The 18,917-nt window shown below is 32.9% G+C and overlaps 1 protein-coding gene across 2 annotated transcripts in view; it reads right to left on the bottom strand.

The window, feature by feature from the left end:
* Positions 1 to 18,917, bottom strand: part of LOC144968440 (dynein axonemal heavy chain 1-like) — a 71,480-nt gene that overhangs the window by 25,852 nt on the left and 26,711 nt on the right. The window contains exons 35-49 of one of the 2 annotated variants that reach the window (XM_078906814.1): positions 17,777 to 17,856; positions 16,972 to 17,063; positions 16,405 to 16,559; positions 15,613 to 15,790; positions 14,659 to 14,853; positions 11,594 to 11,713; positions 10,143 to 10,166; positions 7,632 to 7,790; positions 5,983 to 6,099; positions 5,321 to 5,464; positions 4,757 to 4,917; positions 3,141 to 3,298; positions 2,560 to 2,733; positions 1,333 to 1,511; positions 467 to 700 (exon numbers count right to left, since the gene is read on the bottom strand). In XM_078906814.1, the coding sequence (XP_078762940.1) occupies positions 467 to 700; positions 1,333 to 1,511; positions 2,560 to 2,733; positions 3,141 to 3,298; positions 4,757 to 4,917; positions 5,321 to 5,464; positions 5,983 to 6,099; positions 7,632 to 7,790; positions 10,143 to 10,166; positions 11,594 to 11,713; positions 14,659 to 14,853; positions 15,613 to 15,790; positions 16,405 to 16,559; positions 16,972 to 17,063; positions 17,777 to 17,856 (2,170 nt within the window). The remainder of the gene's footprint in view (positions 1 to 466; positions 701 to 1,332; positions 1,512 to 2,559; positions 2,734 to 3,140; positions 3,299 to 4,756; positions 4,918 to 5,320; positions 5,465 to 5,982; positions 6,100 to 7,631; positions 7,791 to 10,142; positions 10,167 to 11,593; positions 11,714 to 14,658; positions 14,854 to 15,612; positions 15,791 to 16,404; positions 16,560 to 16,971; positions 17,064 to 17,776; positions 17,857 to 18,917) is intronic. The other variant, XM_078906815.1, reaches the window with a different exon arrangement.

Genomic DNA, 18,917 nt, shown 5'->3' with positions numbered 1-18,917 from the left:
TATTATTATTATTATATTATTATTATAGTAGTAGTAGTATGTAGTAGTAGTAGTATATAGTAGTAGTAGTAGTAGTAGTAGTATTAGTATAGTAGTAGTAGTAGTAGTAGTAGTAGTAGTAGTAGTAGTAGTAGTAGTAGTAGTAGTTAGTAGTATAGTAGTAGTATAGATAGTAGTAGTCGTCGTATTATAATCATTATCATTATTATTGTTATTACTATTATGATGATGATTAATTATTATTATTATTATTATTATTATTATTATTATTATTATTATTATTATTATTATTATTATATTATTATTATTATTTATTATTATTATATTATTATTATTATTATTATTATTATTATTATTATTATTATATTATTATTATTATTATTATTATATATTATTATTATTATTAATATAATCATTATTATTATTACTATTATTATTATTAATATTAAGGGAGAAATCACTTTACCTTAACATGATCCTCAATGAGAAGATAAGGCCTGGGATCTTGGTTGGTGTTCATGAAGTCGCCAAAGATGATTGGTTTTTGAACAACAACATCCTCAAATGGAGTTTGGAAGTCGTGAACCATCTTCTCTTTTAGGAGCTCTTCAAACCAGTCTCTGTCCTCGTCATTGACAAGACGATCTTGGAAGACACGGCAGCTCTCGTGGTACCACAGTCGCAGTAGGTCAGCAATGCTCTATAAAACAGAAAAGAAAGTGATAGTTTTCAAGACTTAATGGGGTTTTTTAAATTGGACTTTGGGCTCTGCATTATTTACATCAATAAACAGTCGATTTAAAGTCATCAAGATCGACTAGTTAGCATTGCATCAGGATTATCATCATCAGCATCATTATCATCATCATTATCATCATTATCATCTTCAGCCTCATCATTAATCCTCATTATTATCATCGTCACAATCCTAATCATTTTCCTCTTCAACATGATCATCATGAACATCATCATCATCATCTTAATCATCTTAATCATCAACATTATCAATATCTTCATCATTGTCAATACAATCAAAAAATATTATCAAAACAATGATTGAGCTCATAATTATCACGCCTGTGTTAAGGTGATTAATGATATAGTCCTCCATCTCTCTCTCTCTCTCTCTCTCTCTCTCTCTCTCTCTCTCTCTCTCTCTCTCTCTCTCTCTCTCTCTATCTCTCTCTCTCCCCTCTCTCTCTCTCTCTCTCTCTCTCTCTCTCTCTCTATCTATCTATCTATCTATCTATCTATCTCTCTCTCTACTAGTTTCACATCAATAAAGTAAGTTTTTCATTAATCCCTAATACAATCACAATACACATCACTGACCTTGACACTTTCAGGAGTACACATGAGCATCCCCTGGAAAACCTTAGAAAGATCCCTGAGATTAAAGGTGTAATGCGACTTTGCTGGAGTAGGTAGTAGTTGTGTCTGGATTGTGTTGTACATGGATATGCACGTCTCCACCATTTGGCTGCAATATTCCTTTACGGGTGGAGATTGCTCTGTTAAAGCAAAGGGCAATTTAGTTATAAAACCCGGTTTTGATAGACAAAAAACATAATCTTTGACAATCTAATTTATTGTCACTAATGAGACATTGATGTAATTTATGCACTAGAGTATATCTCCAATGAACCTTGTTTCTTGGGTTTTTTTCTTTGTTTATGTTTTGTTTTTGGTTTTGTTTTTTTTTTAGTTTGCTTTTTTTTTTTGGGGGGGGGGGGGTTGTTTTTTGTTATTTTTTGCTTGTTTGTTTTGTTTTGTTTTGTTTCTAATTTGCTTGTATTTTTTTTTGGGGGGGGTTGTTTTTTGTTGTTGTTGTTGTTGTTTTTGTTGTTGTTGTGTGTTTGTTTTATTATGGGTGGGGGGAGGGGGGGGGTTGTCACGTTTTTTGCAATTTATTTTTGGTCGTTATCACGCTTTTTAAGTAATTTAGCTCAAAACCTATTTATCAAAGACATATTTTGTAGCTTCAGACCTATTTACAAACGCATAGCACATTAAAAAAACATTCAGATCAAACAATACGGATTGTGTTGTTGATGAATTTTACTTGGGCCCGAATGAGTCCAAAAGCTTAGCTTGTTGACGTAAAGTATGTGTTTAGTTCTTTTATATGTTATGTTCATAAATTTGTAAAACAATAACACATAATATATACATACATATAACGAAAGAGTTTGGTCTATAAAATACTCTGTATTTAACTAGCAACAAATTAACCATAAAGTAGAAGTGGTTAGGGGATCCCAATAGCTCAGTTAGTAGAGCACTCGCTTCACACACAAAGGGACTGGGATCGAGGTAAATTTTTTTTTAAATTCTGCTCCCCCCCCCCCCCCCCCCCATCCTTGTCCAAACAGCAATGATTAGGTAGCTGGACCTGTTATATCTATTGGAAAGTACTTTGAGATAAACTGGCATCCTATCCCAAAGGGTAGCAAGCAATTGATATTGTCCATTTAGCGCTATAGAAACTGGGATAAATAACGGCTCCATGAACCATGTGACTCTAAAGGACAACATTTAGAAGTGGGTGCCTGTACTCACTAATCCAGGAGTCAAGAATGGTGGAAAAGATTCTGCTCTTGCTGGAATCCTCCATTTCAGTGAAGGCCACATAGTTGAAGTGACGGGTCAATCGGGCAGTGACGGGATTCCTGCCTCCTCCAGGGGGACCCATAGCACACACAAAGTTCACGTCAACCAAGTTACGGAAGTCACCTATGGAAAAAAAATCAAAAGTTAATGGTTATCATTTTTGTTGTTGTCGTGTTCCATTTGTAATCGATAAGTAAGTGACACCTTTTTAATGTCAAATTAGTTCAAAAAGAGCTAAAATTGTCAACTGTTAGATTAAACAAATGACGATCATATTATAAAACTTTTGAATAGCATTATAGTATTAAATTCTTAAAATCAATGGGCAGATCATGATAGTGGAAGGTGTTCTTTATCAACACTTTACCAGGAAGTGAAGTAAATAAAATCATAAACGCAACGTATCGCCATTCTACAAATAAAACCAATACATTTCCCATCAAAGTTAAGGATGTTTATGTATTATATTGAATTGATTTTTAAAAATATTTTAATCTCTTTCACGTAGATAATACGATACTCTAACTCACCAATGGCCTTTCTGTCATACCAGCCCTTAAAGTCCATGTACTGACGGATGAGTTCAATGGGAGGTTGAGCTCCATACACTTCTAAAGCTGGCATGTTCAAATCATCAACAAAGAAAATAAAGTATTTGCCAAGAGGTGGTCCAAACACACCCTTACGCCTGTACAAATAGGATAAAAACATTGTGTAAGTAATCATACATTAAGACTAAAAACGCAAAATACTTCTAAGTAAGTGAGCTTCTTTTAGATAAAATGCCAAGGAGGGATGGCGTGAGAGCAAGCTTTATCTATTTGAAAATGTATAATAATCCCACACCATATGTAATTTACTGTTCTTATGTGGGGGAAGAAGAAGAATAAGGAAAGAAGAAAATAAAAAAGATGAAGAAGAAGAAGAAGAAGAAGAAGAAGAAGAAGAAGAAGAAGAAGAAGAAGAAGAAGAAGAAGAAGAAGAAGAAGAAGAAGAAGAAGAAGAAGAAAAAGAACAACAAAAAAAAAACAACAACAACAACAACAACAACATCAACAACAACAATAATAATAATAATAACAATAAAAACAACATCAGGAACAACAAAGACAACAAGGACAACAAAAACAACAACAACAAGAAATACAAGAAGAATATACAAAAAATGAAGAGACAAAGATTTTACATAAATGACAGCAAGAGGACCCAATGAATCAAGCAGCAACAGAAATAGCTGTAAAGGAAAACAATTTTAACACTTCTAAAAGCTGACATATTCTTTAACTTAATGACCTAGGTATAATAATAATAAGGAAAGCGACCATACAGCCTTCTCCGTATTATTTTGACTAATTGCTGAAGGTGGAATGGCAGAAATTGATGTTCGGTTAAACTTAAAAAGGCTAACATGCTGTTCAACGTGTTATTCACTGAGCCAATAAAGGTACTTAACACAAACAGATTATTATTTTCAGGCGTGCAAAACTATTTGAAGACCACTTTACCCAGTAATATCAAGAATGGCCAGCTGTTGAAGTTTTCAAAGATTTGTAAAACAACCCTCTGCTTTTGTTTAAATTTGAAGTATATGATTTCAATTTAGAAAATACCAACAAATATTTATTTGCCTTTTTGTTTTACATCAAAAGCCTAGAGAACATATGAAAGTTATAAATTGACTCAATTCATTCCAATATTACGTCAGAGGTTTTCTTTCTTCGTCAACCCCCCCCCCCCCCCCTGTCCATCTAGCTCTGATTGGGTGGCTGGGTCTAATATTTGATTAGCAAAAATCATTTTGAAAAAGGCTAGAGCCCAATTTAAAAAAGGGCAAACAATAATGCCTGTCCATTCCACGCTACAGACACGGAGATGGACATTGATTTCATGGATCTATTTAATTTATAAAAAAGTTGAAATCTAGTTTCTAAAGCTTAAATTGATACACAAATCAGTATACGCTTTTATAGAACATATTGCCTCTGTGTTTTTATATAATTTTTGTGTCTTTATTGCTGTCTAGCAATAACAATAAACGACACAACATATATAAAAATGTTAGCAGGTAGGTAATATGATATCAACCAATCATAAGTGAAATTTGAATATCTTACAAAAGCCGTATAGAATTTTGCCTGTCACATACCTCTTATCCAGTTTCCCATCAATGAGATCCTGGGTTTGGTTGGCGCTGGTCTTAGCAGAGAAGACAATAAAGTCTGGCACATATTCTTTGGGCATGCGCCGAGACAATTTGTCAGCAATGGTCATTGTTTTCCCGGTTCCAGTAGGACCAATGCAAAGGACCTGGATATTGATATAGTAAAAAATTAAAGGTTTCAGTTGTCTAACTAAAGAAGACACAGAATTTTGAATCTCCCAAATTTACATATATCTATATATTATTCATTTATCCCATTATCCACTTCTTTATCAAATAACATTTACAAAAATTAAAGACTGCTGAGAAAGAAAGAAAGAAAGAAAGAGAGAGAGAGAGAGAGAGAGAGAGAGAGAGAGAGAGAGAGAGAGAGAGAGAGAGAGAGAGAGAGAGAGAGAGAGGAAGAGAGAGAGAGAGAGAGAGAGAGAGAGAGAGAGAAGAGAAGAAAAAAGAAAAAGAAAAAGAAAAAGAAAAAGAAAAAGGAAGTTAAAATCAATTATCAACATGAGAGACAACAAAAAAAAGAAATAAAGAAATTAACAAACTCACAGTCTTCTTGTTGGTTGTCAACATCTCCAAAATGTGTGCATTCCTGATAGTATCAATGGTGGGGACAATGATGTCGGCATATTTTATATCGGAGCTTATTTCGAATTTTTGCATGTTAGAGGTCCAGTGTTTCCATTGAACTTTCTGTGGGATAAAAAAGTTTATAATATGGTTGGATTATTCATGATTGTGAATCAATATTTCGTCAGATCGTCAAACGTCTAATTCTTGTCCTTGTTCTTGTTCTTCTTGCTTTTCTTTTTCTTCTTCTTCTTCTTCTTCTTCTTCTTCTTCTTCTTCTTCTTCTTCTTCTTCTTCTTCTTCTTCTTCTTTTTCTTCTTTTTTCTCTTTTTCTTCCTATTCTTTTATTACTATAATTATTGATTATTATTATCATTATTATCATCAATATTATTATTATTTAAATTATTATTTCATCATTATTATTATCATCATCATCATCATCATCATCATCATCATAATCATCATTATCATCATCATCATCATCATCATCATCATCTTTAATTCCATGCCATCAAAAAATGTTATAAATAGCTGCTTCTTTCGCTCAACAAACGATATGAAAAATGCACACTAGGGCGTAACAGCTTTTCTAAAATAACATTCATTTTTTAACATTCTAAATCTTAATAAAAACTCACCCTCTGTTTCTCTTCTTCTTCTTCATCGTCCAGCCCTTGTGCTGCAGGGCTGCAGATTCCAGCATCATCAAGCCAGTAGTCGTAAATCAAACCTTCTTCTGGGAACATCAGTTCGATCTAAAAATTATATGGATATCAATAACATCCATTAAACGACTATTCAAGACGAACACTGTCTCATAAAAAGAAGTTTGAAAATTTGACAACAATCAGCAGAGAGAGAAAATGCTAAAAAATATATCAACCTTAAAAATCGACCTAGTCTGGCTTTTTGAAAACCTTGGACCCTCAGTATTCAAGACATTATATCAGTACATCAAGGAGGTTACCCAAAGGTACTTTTAAACAAAGATACAATCAAATTTCGAAAGAGATTGAATGAAAGGAGTGATTTTTAAAAACCTGACTTTTTAATTCCATTTTGAACTTTTCAATGAACATTTCAGACCATTTTTGTTCATCGATTTGAATTTTAAAGAACGTCTTTGGGTTTAAAACTTGCTAAAATCACTGCACATCAAGTGTAAAAGCTCTATTTGGTTTTTGAAAATGAATATTCTTGCATTTATCGCTTAAAGGAATTCGTATGTTTGCAGTCCTTTGAATAGAGGATATATTTCGTGCCATGAAATCCAATGATCTAAGTGGGACTCTAAAAGGAGAACTTTCAGTAATGTTGTCTACTCTTTGCTATCAAGTTAGTGTTCCTTTGTTTCTTTGTTGCTCTGTATGTGTGTGTGTGTGTGTGTGTGTGTGTGCGCGTGTGTGTGTCTGTGCGTGTGTGTGTGTCTGTGCGTATGTGTGTGTGTTTGTGTGTGCGTGTGTGTTGTATATGTGAGTGTGTGTGTTTATGTTTTTTTGTTTGGGATTTTTTATGCCTCATGCCTTTTTTGGGTTTATTTGTCAATATTGTAATCAATGTCAGTGTTTTTTAAAGACTTTGACGTACTCCATAGTTGAAGTAATTACCAGGTGTGCTACCAAGCGATAAACAAAAGAAATTAAATGCTTTTATACATTTTTTGTTTATTTTAATGAAATTACTTAAAGCTACATAAAACAAAATCCATAAAATGGGGTGATTTTCAAAACTTGTTAAGTCTCCTTTCTATCATTCAGAGAATGCTATTTTTTAAATTTTTAATGAGTTGATGAAAAAAACACATGTCCTCTTTGCCTTGAAGAACAATACCATAAGTGGTTTGAAAGTTCCGCTTTTTCCTGTTGATTTCACATAATAAACAGACAGAGAGTATTATTGGTATCGACTACAGAAAGGAAATGTAAATTATACAATACAATTCATTTGAGATTCTCAAAATTCCCTCACAATAATTCAACGCTTCTATTATAACATTGATATTCTCTTTTCTCTTTGTTTTTATCTTTTTTGCTTGATTTGTTTTTATTTATTTAAGCTTTTAAAAGCTTGTTTGTTCGCTTTCTTGTGTAAGAGTTTAGTTGTTTTTTTTTGTGTGTGTGTATGTATTTTTTTTTTTTGTTTCGGGCTTTTTTTTTTTTGGTTTGTTTTGTTTTTTTCAAGGGGGGGAATCTCAATTTTTTTAGGGGGTGGGAGGGGGAAGGATAAGAATGGAGGGGTGGGCAATGAATTTGCTTTTTTAAAAAGTGTTTAATCACCATCAACTTACTTTGGCCTCCTTCATTTTCTCTCTTATCCACTCAGAGAACTTCTTGCGGCCGTCATTGTCACAAGTTGCACCAATGGACCAGATAAAGGCAAAAATAAACCATGGCTCCACTAATTCATGTAGTCTGGCAAGGCGGTCCTCTGGTATCGGTTCTTCACCCTGGATAATAGGAATTCAATATTCGATATTAAGTTCAATGGTTGTAGCTGACACACACACACACACACTCTCTCTCTCTCTCTCTCTCTCTCTCTCTCTCTCTCTCTCTCTCTCTCTCTATTTTTTTTTTATTTCCTCCCAATCTCTCTATTTCTCTCCATACTTCTCTGTCTATCTGTCTATCCATCTAACTGTTTATCAATCGATTTATCTATATTTCAATCTATCTATCTATCTATCAATCAATCAATCAATCAATCAATCAATCAATCAATCTATCTATCTATCTATATCTATCTACCTATCTATCTATCTATCTTATTCTATCTATCTATCTATCTATCTATCTATCTATCTATCTATCTATCTATCTATTTATCTATCTATTTATCTATCTATCTAAATATAGTAATTCAAGATTACTATGTAGAACCTAGGCAACATCTTTAGACATAATAAAATAATTAGACACAATAAAATTTTTTGTAAATTTTACCTGGTAAAGAAACTATGCTTTTTTTAAGAATAAGAATTATGTCAGAAAATAATTATCATTAGTATCAGCAAAGAATAATGAAATCCATCATATTATTTGATATTTTATGAAATATAAAATCCTAACAGCAAGATTAAGAGAGGTATTTTTTAGGTAGTCTTGTTTGTGAAAGAGAGAGTATTTTAGTACTTTCATACAATCTTGATCTCATCATGTATTGAGATTCAAGTTAAATCGCAAAATCCAGTGTGAAACACTTAATAATTCTTAAATAGCATAAACAATCTTTAAATCTGATGAACATAATGAAAAAATGTCTGACTAAATAATAATTATAGAGAAAAAAAAAAGAAAAAAAAGAAGAGAGAGTGGGTTTTTAAAAACGCTGGAATGAACAACTGTATAAAAAAATGAAAACTAAAAGTCTAATACCGCAATGGAATCAACGAAATATTATAAATAAACTACTCTCTCTCTCTCTCTCTCTCTCTCTCTCTCTCTCTCTCTCTCTCTCTCTCTCTCTCTCTCTCTCTCTCTCTCTCTCTCTCCCTCTCACTCTCTCTCGCTCTATCCATCTATTCTGGGGTTTATCTATCTATTCTCTTTTTATCTGTTCATAGATTTTGATATCTTTTCATCTACCCTGACACATCTTAAATTGCATATTACATCTCTGACAATTTCCTCCTCTCTCATTTTTCTGTTTTCCATTATTAACGCACCTCCTCCCTATTCCATCTCATTGTTAAATACTTTTTTCACCAACTACACATTGAAGTTATATTTAGGAATTCGATGCCATTATTGCAACCTGAAAAATGAAACAGTTTTTTTTAAACAACCAAAAAGTAAAATGTAGACCAAGCTTAGGTTTCATCAACAAATACGATGTGCACATTTTGAGTTACCCCTTTATAAAGGGTGTGAATGAATTTGATATAATAGCAGATTTTCTTTACATCTTTAACAACTATCATCTTATACTCATCATCTGGTTTACACGAAAGTCATAATCTAAATACACCGTTTATAAAGATAAGGGAGAATTCAGAGAACTAAAAAAGCCAAGTGATAGGCAGGCATAAAGCAGTAACTTAATTTCTCACAGTATTAAAATATAAGATCGGACAAAATGAATAAACTTTACGTGAACATGCAACCACAAAACACTGATTTATATAAACATGAGACAGATATTTCGCTTTTGAAAGGCAAACAGGAAACCATCTTATGTATAGATTTTGTGATAGTGATATATACTACAATAAAACAGTGATTCCACCTGATTGTGTTTTATAATAATCATGTTTTCATAGTAATATGTAATGTTAAATGTGATTTTTTTAAATGTTCTTTATAAATCATGTGAAACAAGAAAACACTATGATTTTTATCAGTTTCTTACTCTTCAAAAGATGAAACTCCTACGGCAACTGAAAATAGAATAATAGTCTTTTTCATCAGTATGAATTTTAAAATCTTTAAAATCAAAACAATTGTCTATAAATCCGCCTTTTACTAAGGTGTAAAAAATTCGATATTCATTTGAGAAATCAAAAGTTGTTAGGTTTTTTTTTTCTTTTTCTAGAATGTTACACATATGTGACCCACCACGTCAATCATGTACATTGCCAGGATGATCCAGATGAAGGAAATTTAGTTAAAATGAAAGGAAAAACTAACTTTAATTCTTTTAAAAACCATAAACTTGCACTTCCTTTCATCAAGAAAGCAACTACTTTAACTTAACTTCAATAACGTTGACTTTAAATCAAATTTTCAGCATCTTGCTCACCCTAACATAATACCGGATTGAAATTGTTGGTCACATATTGTAAATCTGCTAGAAATCTTACCGACTTCTTCAGTCCAAGAGGATTCTGGGAAATGGAAATATTTCCACAGCCACGGTAGAGCAAACGCCCAGCACACACAGAACCAGTAGGGAAGTAGTGGAGAGATAGCCGGGTGGGTGGTGTGTTGAGTTGTTGTCACGCCACATAATGTAAGTAAACAGTCATGCAAGAAAATTACAGTGTAAGTAAACAGGTGCACAAGATGCATGTTAAATAAAGGTGAAGAAGTTATGGAGAGTTATCGATAAATATCTCAATACATTCGTGTTGAGAATTTTTATCAAAATATGATGACATTTTTTTCTTGGCTAATATTCACCCTCACCTATTTTTTTTCTTTTCTAGAGGAAGAGGGATATTCTCCATTATTTATATGATTGTTTTTAACGAATCGAAAATACAAACGTTTCGACACCAGGATGCATGCTGTCATATGATATATCTTGAATTATACAAAATTCAAATAAATGAATGGTATTTTTTTAAAATGGAGATTCCCTTTATATCATGTTTAATATTTGATCCAAACTTTAAAGAACGTCTTCGTCATGCTATATCGTAAAACTATTCTACTACAATCCACAATAAACACACAATATGGAAATTCATTGTTAATGGAAAAGTCACACAAGGTCTTTTTCTTTTGTGTAGTACATGGGCACAATTCATAACTCTTTAGCATTTATTTTAACACTCATTTCACCACAAAGAGACTCTACTACAATTCTTAAAGACATATACAAATTGAGTCCAAGTTAACTGAAAATCATGACATCTTATTATGCCTTCAATGTTTAAAATCAAACAACATCTAAACTTACAAATCTACTCTACTGCAATCGCAAATTCACAACAATCAAGCTTTACAATACACAGTTACCTCTTCCAAATCATTCTAAATTTAAATGTTTCCAAAATTTACTAATTATCTTCTTCAATTCTTATTAATCAAAAACAACAACAGCAACAAAAAGAAAGACAATCAGAAATTGGTATAAAAGTTTAATTTCAACTTTTTAAGATACGATGTTAACAACTTGATGATTTTAATAACAGGCTCTTGGTTTGCTTACATTGCTTAAATCTTTATTGAAAATTCTGTGCTTACATGTATTATTCATACAATTATTATCATTTTGATGTAAACGTGAAAACTAAAAGCAAAATATAAATTGAATTTTAATGGGAAGGAAAATTGTTCTATAAAATCGGAAGTGTAAATTCAAAATGTTTTATGAAAAGTTATACTGAAATTCTCAAGATCGCAACTGAGAAAAAAAATTATTGTGACTTCAAATTTTCAAGGTTTGCAAAGAAAATATTTATTTTATTTATTTTGCATAATCTTGTTTATCAATGTTTATCCAAATGCATTAATATTATTAACACTGTTAGTTTTTAGATTCACCACTGAAAACAGCACACGATGTTAATATCACACAATCACTTACCTCTTTTGGCATGAAAGGCTCAAAGAAGCATTCGAGCAATTTGAGAAGTGAGAACACCAGACCACCATCTACAGTAGGCACGATTTCTTTCAAGTCATTTCTCAAAAATTTGATGGCAGGCTGTTATTTAAAAGTATAAAAATAAATATGACTTATGTGTAATTAATATTACTGTCGATAAATCAAAATCTAGTTTAAAGTGGGGGGTTTCCCTTTGAATGCAATATCAAGTACACAATACCAACGTCAATCAAAAATGTATAAAGATAAGAGTTTTGTTACTTGTAAAAAGATTTAAAAAAGACTGGCAATAAGAATATTTAGAATGAGCATTTCTTCAGTATTATTACGGCCACTGCGTTTTATAATACTTCACTTATTCCCACCCAGAAGGCATTATGGAACAACTTTCTACTTCACACAGTAAATGTCGCTTTTTATGAATAGTTTTGTGCTGACACTCATACATTATTCATCACTACCTATTGCCAAGTGTCCAATCATACCTAACTAAAGTGTCAAATGGCCCAAATTAAATGTCTTTGTTAAATCTATATGCTAAGCAATTTTTAAAAACCCATGGAGAATGTAAAGTGAGAAGAAAAAAAAACACATTTATAAAGATTTCTAATGCGAACAGATTGTAAGCGAAACAAAAAATAAATTAATTAAATTAAATAATAAAATATTGTTAATAAGTGTATTTTCAATGTAATTTTTTTTTGTTGCATCTGCATATTCACCAAGGAATTTACCCAATGGAAACCGTACGGTGCTCTTATTGGCTAACCAACCAGCGGCCTCGATGAGAAAAATATCAGCCATTGAGACGTTGGCTGGGAATCGTGTTACTATAGTAAACAAGCGCTGATCGGCCGTTCATGAAATCTAAGAAAATAACTTCCTGATCGCTCGTTTAACTCAAAATTATTCAAAACGATGTCTCTAAAATGATATAAATGTGACTTCTTAAGGTTTTCTTCACGGTCAAAACCACACGACATTCTATTAATGATTACGTCCGAGGCAAAAAGGAATATTGACAGGTCGACCGAGAGTTGAACTCGTGAGACGACAAACATCAATGCGAAGTGTAGGGAGAGTCAAGCTATTGTTTGTCTTGTCCTGTTCTATATAGAGAAAGGGATAAATAGTATAGCCTCGTGTGTGAGTGGTTGCGTGTCATAGTCATGCTTTTAAATTGTTTCTGTTATTTATGTGTGTAGTGATGACTCTCTCACACTCAATTTCAATGCCGAAAGAGGAATTCCCGCACACAAGAAAGGGGAATTAGGGTGGTATTTGGCATACATATTGTATAGTATCTAGTTCTAAATAAATAACTGATTAGAATTATATTATGATATATAAACACAATGCCAAATACAATTCCGAAGTTTCCTTATTTCAAATGAAGTAAAGCTCCAAAACCTAATGGTAGTGATTATAGTACTGGTGTTAGTGAAGTGATGTGGTGTTGGTGGTGGTTGTAGTTGTAGTAGTAATAGTGATGATGATGTGGTGGTGGTGATGATTGTAGTTGTAGTAGTAGTGGTAGTGATGATGATGTGGTGGTGGTTGTAGTTGTAGTAGTAGTGGTAATGGTAATGATATGGTGGTGGTGGTGGTTGTAGTAGTAGTGGTCGTGATGATGATGTGGTGGTGGTGTTTGTAGTAGTAGTGGTAATGATGCGGCTATGTGGTCTAGTAGTATGACACTCGCTTTCGGATTGGAAGGTCCTGGGTTCGAGCCTCGCGCTCGGCGCATAGTTGAGTCCTTGGAAAAGGTTCTTTACTCACATTCTCTCACCGTACTCAGGTGTAAAATGAGTACCTGGCCGTTAACAGAGTTGTCTTTGTCCGAAAAATTGTAATATCGCCTAACAGGCGTCATGTCCCGTCCTACATGTTAAATGTTGACCAGGGACCCCTTGTAAAGCGCTTTGAGCACATTTAGTAGATATTGCACTATATAAAGCTCAATTTTTAAAAATATAATATTTCAATGATGATGATATGGTGGTGGTGGTTGCAGTAGTAGTAGTGGTAGCGATGATAATGTGGTGGTGGTTGTAGTTGTAGTAGTAGTGATAGTGATGATGATGTGGTTGTGGTGGTTGTAGTAGTAGTTGTAATGGTGATGATATGGTGGTAGTGGTGGTTGCAGTAGTAGTGGTAGTGATGACGATGTGGTTGTGGTGGTTGTAGTAGTAGTGGTAATGGTAATGCTATGGTGGTAGTGGCGGTTGTAGTAGTAGTGGTAATGGTAATGATATGGTGGTGGTTGTAGTAGTAGTGGTCGTGATGACGATGTGGTTGTGGTGGTTGTAGTAGTAGTGGTAGTGATGATTATGTGCCGGTGGTGGTGCAGTAGTGGTAGTGATAATGATGTGGTGCTGGTGGTTGTGGTAGTAGTGGTAGTGATGCTATTGTGGTGGTGGTTGTAGTAGTTGAGGTAGTGATGATGTGGTGGTGGTTGTAGTAGTAGTGGTGGTGGTGGTTGTGGTAGTAGTGGTAATGATGATGATATGGTGGTGGTGGTTGCAGTAGTAGTGGTAGTGATGACGATGTGGTTGTGGTGATTGTAGTAGTAGTAGTGGTAGTGATGATGATGTGCTGGTGGTGGTGTAGTAGTAGTGGTAGTGATAATGATGTGGGGCTGGTGGTTGTAGTAGTAGTGTTAGTGATGATATTGTGGTGGTGGTTGTAGTAGTAGATGATGTGGTGGTTGGAAAACACATTACAGGTTATTATAATACATGATTACACACATTCTCTAACTTCATTTTTTGACATCTTCATTGTGCCATAAATATACGCAACAGTTCTGAAACATTTTATTGTGGATTTTGATATTGTTTGTTGTTTTTCTTGTGTCGTTATGTTGACATCAAGGAATTTATTTGTTTAATTCTATGGTTGACATAGAGACCGAATGAATGGTAATGACTACATTCTCAGCCAACAATAAAATGGCGCTGAATGCTTTCATTGGTGGACACTTTTTAGGCTCCGTACGTATTCTCATTCGTTTAATTCTATGATATTCACTTATCATATCATACCTCCATGAAGAAATTGAAGAGTTCCTCAAATTTATCTTTGAATTGCCAGATAATTTCAGGCACTTTTTTCAGCCAGCATTCAACAAATGGGCTTAGTCCAATGTATGAAGGCTCAAGATAGACCATACCACAACGGCTGACAGTTGCAGGAGAGGCCACGGCTAAATCTGCTACTTCAAACATCATTGTCATATGCTGCAAATAAATAATACAGAAACATAAATATTCATATCCTACACAAAATATCATATACATCATATCAGTTATAGGGCTTTAAAATGGATCAAGTGTTCCTAAAATGCCCTTAACCCTCTCCTTACCAGCCATTTTCAGGATTTTCCCCAAAACTTCACACCCAACTAGCACAAAATTATTTTTTTTTTATCACTCAGACACAATAGCAGTAAAGTTATTGCGATAAATAATTTCTTTAGGAAAACATGCTCTACTGTTCATTTTCTTAAAATTTTATGATGTACAAAAGAAATTTGAATTAGAAAAATGTTGGTTGTATCGTAACGAATGTGACGATTTTCCTATAGTTGGTAAGGAGAGGGTTAAAACATAAGTAACAATATATATTCTTTGAGATAAAAATATTAAAAAAGGAGAAACAGATAAAAGCATGGAAGAAAATGAAAAATAAAAACAAACAAAAACATCCGTTCTTATTATTTACATATTATGAATACTCAGTCATATGTGTATTTTAAAGCAAAACGTTCCCAATCAAAGATATCTTTAAATAGTAAAAACCTCATTTGGCAATAAGTGGCGTTATAACGAATGCTATAAGTGCTAAATCAGTTTCAAATTCAAAAGCAAAACAAAGTTTTCGTCCTCTATTGTCTTCCGATACTTCTTTGAACTCTTTTCATATTTTTTTTATTAACATAAGTGCCTGCTTCAATTAGATTTCTGAATTTATATTCACAAGAATTTAAGAACCCAAACCTCAGTTAACTTGATAATCTCTCCACTGCTGAGGCAGAGTTTCTTGTTATCATCGAGTACAGTGTTCATGTTTTCAATCCACACAGCATCTACTGGCCCATCAAATACAAACCAACGTTTGTCTTCATCAGTGGACGATGCTCCAACACGGATCAAAGTGGAAAGGATACCATCAGTCCTGGTGACAACAAAAAAATATTTGTAAGTTGAGATGAAAATGGTATCCATTCAATGGCTTTAGTCAGCAAAGAAATCATAAAATAAGATTAGTTAATACAAAAAGGTATCTATTATATACAACATAAGAATCCAATCAAATTAATTATTTCTCTGATGACAACTTATATTTAAAATCACTTTTGCAAGAGAAATGCAAATTGAATATAAGTTAGAAAGTTTGGAAAGGTATTTTAAAATACGATGAAGTTGTTGAATGTAATGTTCAGATTAATCAAGATAGACAAAAGTTGTCACAAACCAAATCATTTTTCACATTGTTGTAAAATCTCCATTGATTACACCAGATATATTGCTTAATTTCATTTTTCTTAATTATTAAATTAAAACAATGCATTAATCATGACAAAAAGAGAATAGACGCTACTATCTAAACAACGTCCACATCAATTGCCTTTATGAATAAAACTAAAGCTTCTACTCTATGTTTTCATTATTAACTTCTTCGAGCTTCAAACAGCAATATCTGCATTTTGCTCAACAACGCAAACCTTAGTCTAAATACCAATAAAATTATAGTGGATAGTTTAGAATGTCAAAAAATGAAATCCTTACCATTCGTGAGTCAGTAAATCAAACTCTCCGTAAAGCTGCCCCATAGTGATGGATTTGGGGTTCAAAACGTACGTGTGTGTCGCTTGGAAGTCTGTCATGGCAGGTGATGGCTGACCCTTCAGGGCAGTCTGGGCTTTCTGTAGCATCTCATAGCACTGGAATGGGACATTGAGGAAATTGTGGTATCAGGTTTAAGTTAAAGTACTTCTGTCCATTTAATCATAAACTATGTTTACTAATCTTAACACTTGTGAGAAAAGAAATATATCAATAAAACATACATATTGCTAAGGCTTGATACTACATTTGTAAATAAACATAAGATGCATAGCAATCGAGTTTCATATTGAAATGATTTGCAACTATTATTAACAGCAAATATCTCTCTCTCTCTCTCTATCTCTCTCTCTCTCTCTCTCTCTCTCTCTCTCTCTCTCTCTCTCTCTCTCTCTCTCTCTCTCTCTCTCTCTCTCTCTCTCTCCCTTTATTTCTTGTTAGGGATCTTGATACTTGTCCATTATAACTCAGTATGAAAATCAATAATGACTACAACAATCGTAATTATACCCTTGTTTTTCCAGAGCAGGTAGGTCCGACCAACATAAGACCGTGACGAACCACCGTGGTCTCAAAGAGCTGGATGCATTTGTCAATGAACCCTGGAGTTAGAAAATGAAAAAAAAAATTATTTCATTTACTTTGGAAAATGGAATCAAAACTTAAGAGGAAAGGGGTGGTGGTTTTCTCCAAATATTGTTTTTGATATTGTCAAATGTTAACAAGCAATTTGACAACAAAAAACAAAAATTAACACATACAGTGGATTATATCTCTGAGACTTCTTGCTTTGTTGACAATTAAATCAGTAAGCCAATTAAATATCGTATTAAGTAAGTATTAAGGTAATAAATTTAATAATCTAAGGGTACAAAACGAATAAATTCATTAAGTTGAAAATAAGTATGGCTGGATAGTTCAGTCGGATGTGCGACTGCCCGCTGTCTTCTCTCTCTCCCATTCAGGCAGAAAGTGTCGTGTCAATTGGATCCTGAGTTTGGCACTGACCCCGTGACGTTTTATTCTCTGTTATCATCTGGCACTTCTCCATGCCCTATTTTTCTCAATATATATTTATATATATAATATATATATAAATATATATATATATATATATATATATATATATACATACATATATATATATGCATACATATATATATATACATATATATATATATATATATATATATATATATATATATATATATATATATAGAGAGAGAGAGAGAGAGAGAGAGAGAGAGAGAGAGAGAGAGAGAGAGAGAGAGAGAGAGAGAGAGAGAGAGAGAGAGAGAGAGAGAGACATACTGACCATCAACATCCTTGAGTCCATTCTTAAGGCAGTTCTTTCTCAAAGATGTATTTAGATCACCATAGTCTACAGGTTGTTCTCTGTAAAATGCAATACATTTAATTGTAATGATATCCTGAAAATATTATGTTTACAAAATAAAATGAAAGCTCATTCTGAAGCTAGCACAGAGAAATAGATGGTATTCCATCACGAGATTAAATTTAATTAGACAAACTTGGTGTTTTAAGAAGGAAAACTAAAGATAACTATTACAATATTTCCTTTCAGTAAATTATATAACAATCTAATAGGTGCTAATCGTGAAATGAATGGAGCCATATAAAGTTCATTCCGATTCTCAGTAAATGATCTCCTCAGATCTCAGATTTATAAAAATGCTAAGGGCGCAAGACAAACAGTTGTGCCAAATATATATATGTGTAGATTTTAATTATCGTATTAATGTTTTATTGTTATTGGCTGAAGAAGGGTTTTGAGCCCAAAACAATTTGTGTTTCTTATTTTGTTATTTTTCTAAGCTGTTATATTCCTTTTATTCATTACTATTTTACATTCCATAGCTTTTAGCAGATTAGTATTACTAAGGGCACTTTGAAATCCCCTACAAGTCGCAAAGAAACCATTTTCTTCTTTTGATTATCACATATAAACAGAACATATTCATTAACTCAAATAATCGAGTATCAATTTATATTCATAGCAAAAAAGTGTAATATGTGTAAAGCGACTAAGATACACCAGATTACAAAGAAAAATGTGATCCATTGCTTCATTGCGTCATATGTCAGCGTGATTGAGTGTTTAAACATTTCAATTTATGTTTTGATATATGAAGCTTGGGTCAAGTCTTTATGTAATCCAACACCTCAAACAGGTATCATGCAAAGGTTGTTTAGACACTAAGAAGGGTTTTTACAGTCAATATTATTTGGATTAGGTTTATATGCTTTATTGGAGAGGATGAATATAGTTTCTTTGAGAGCAAAAAGCTAAAATGTCAAATAATATTTGATTATTTTAACTTAAAAGACACATTTTTGACACCTGATCCAACCCGACATAACAGTGGTTTAAGGAGGTATATCACATATGTAAGAACAGATGTGATACAACTTGCCATTTAACTCATAAGGTGTAT

This window comes from Berghia stephanieae, chromosome 3 (assembly GCF_034508935.2).
Source record: "Berghia stephanieae isolate SIO BIC M18660-M18661 chromosome 3, UCSD_Bste_1.3, whole genome shotgun sequence".
NCBI classification, from domain to species: Eukaryota; Metazoa; Mollusca; class Gastropoda; order Nudibranchia; family Aeolidiidae; genus Berghia; species Berghia stephanieae.
This window is presented reverse-complemented; position numbering and strand designations above follow the sequence as displayed.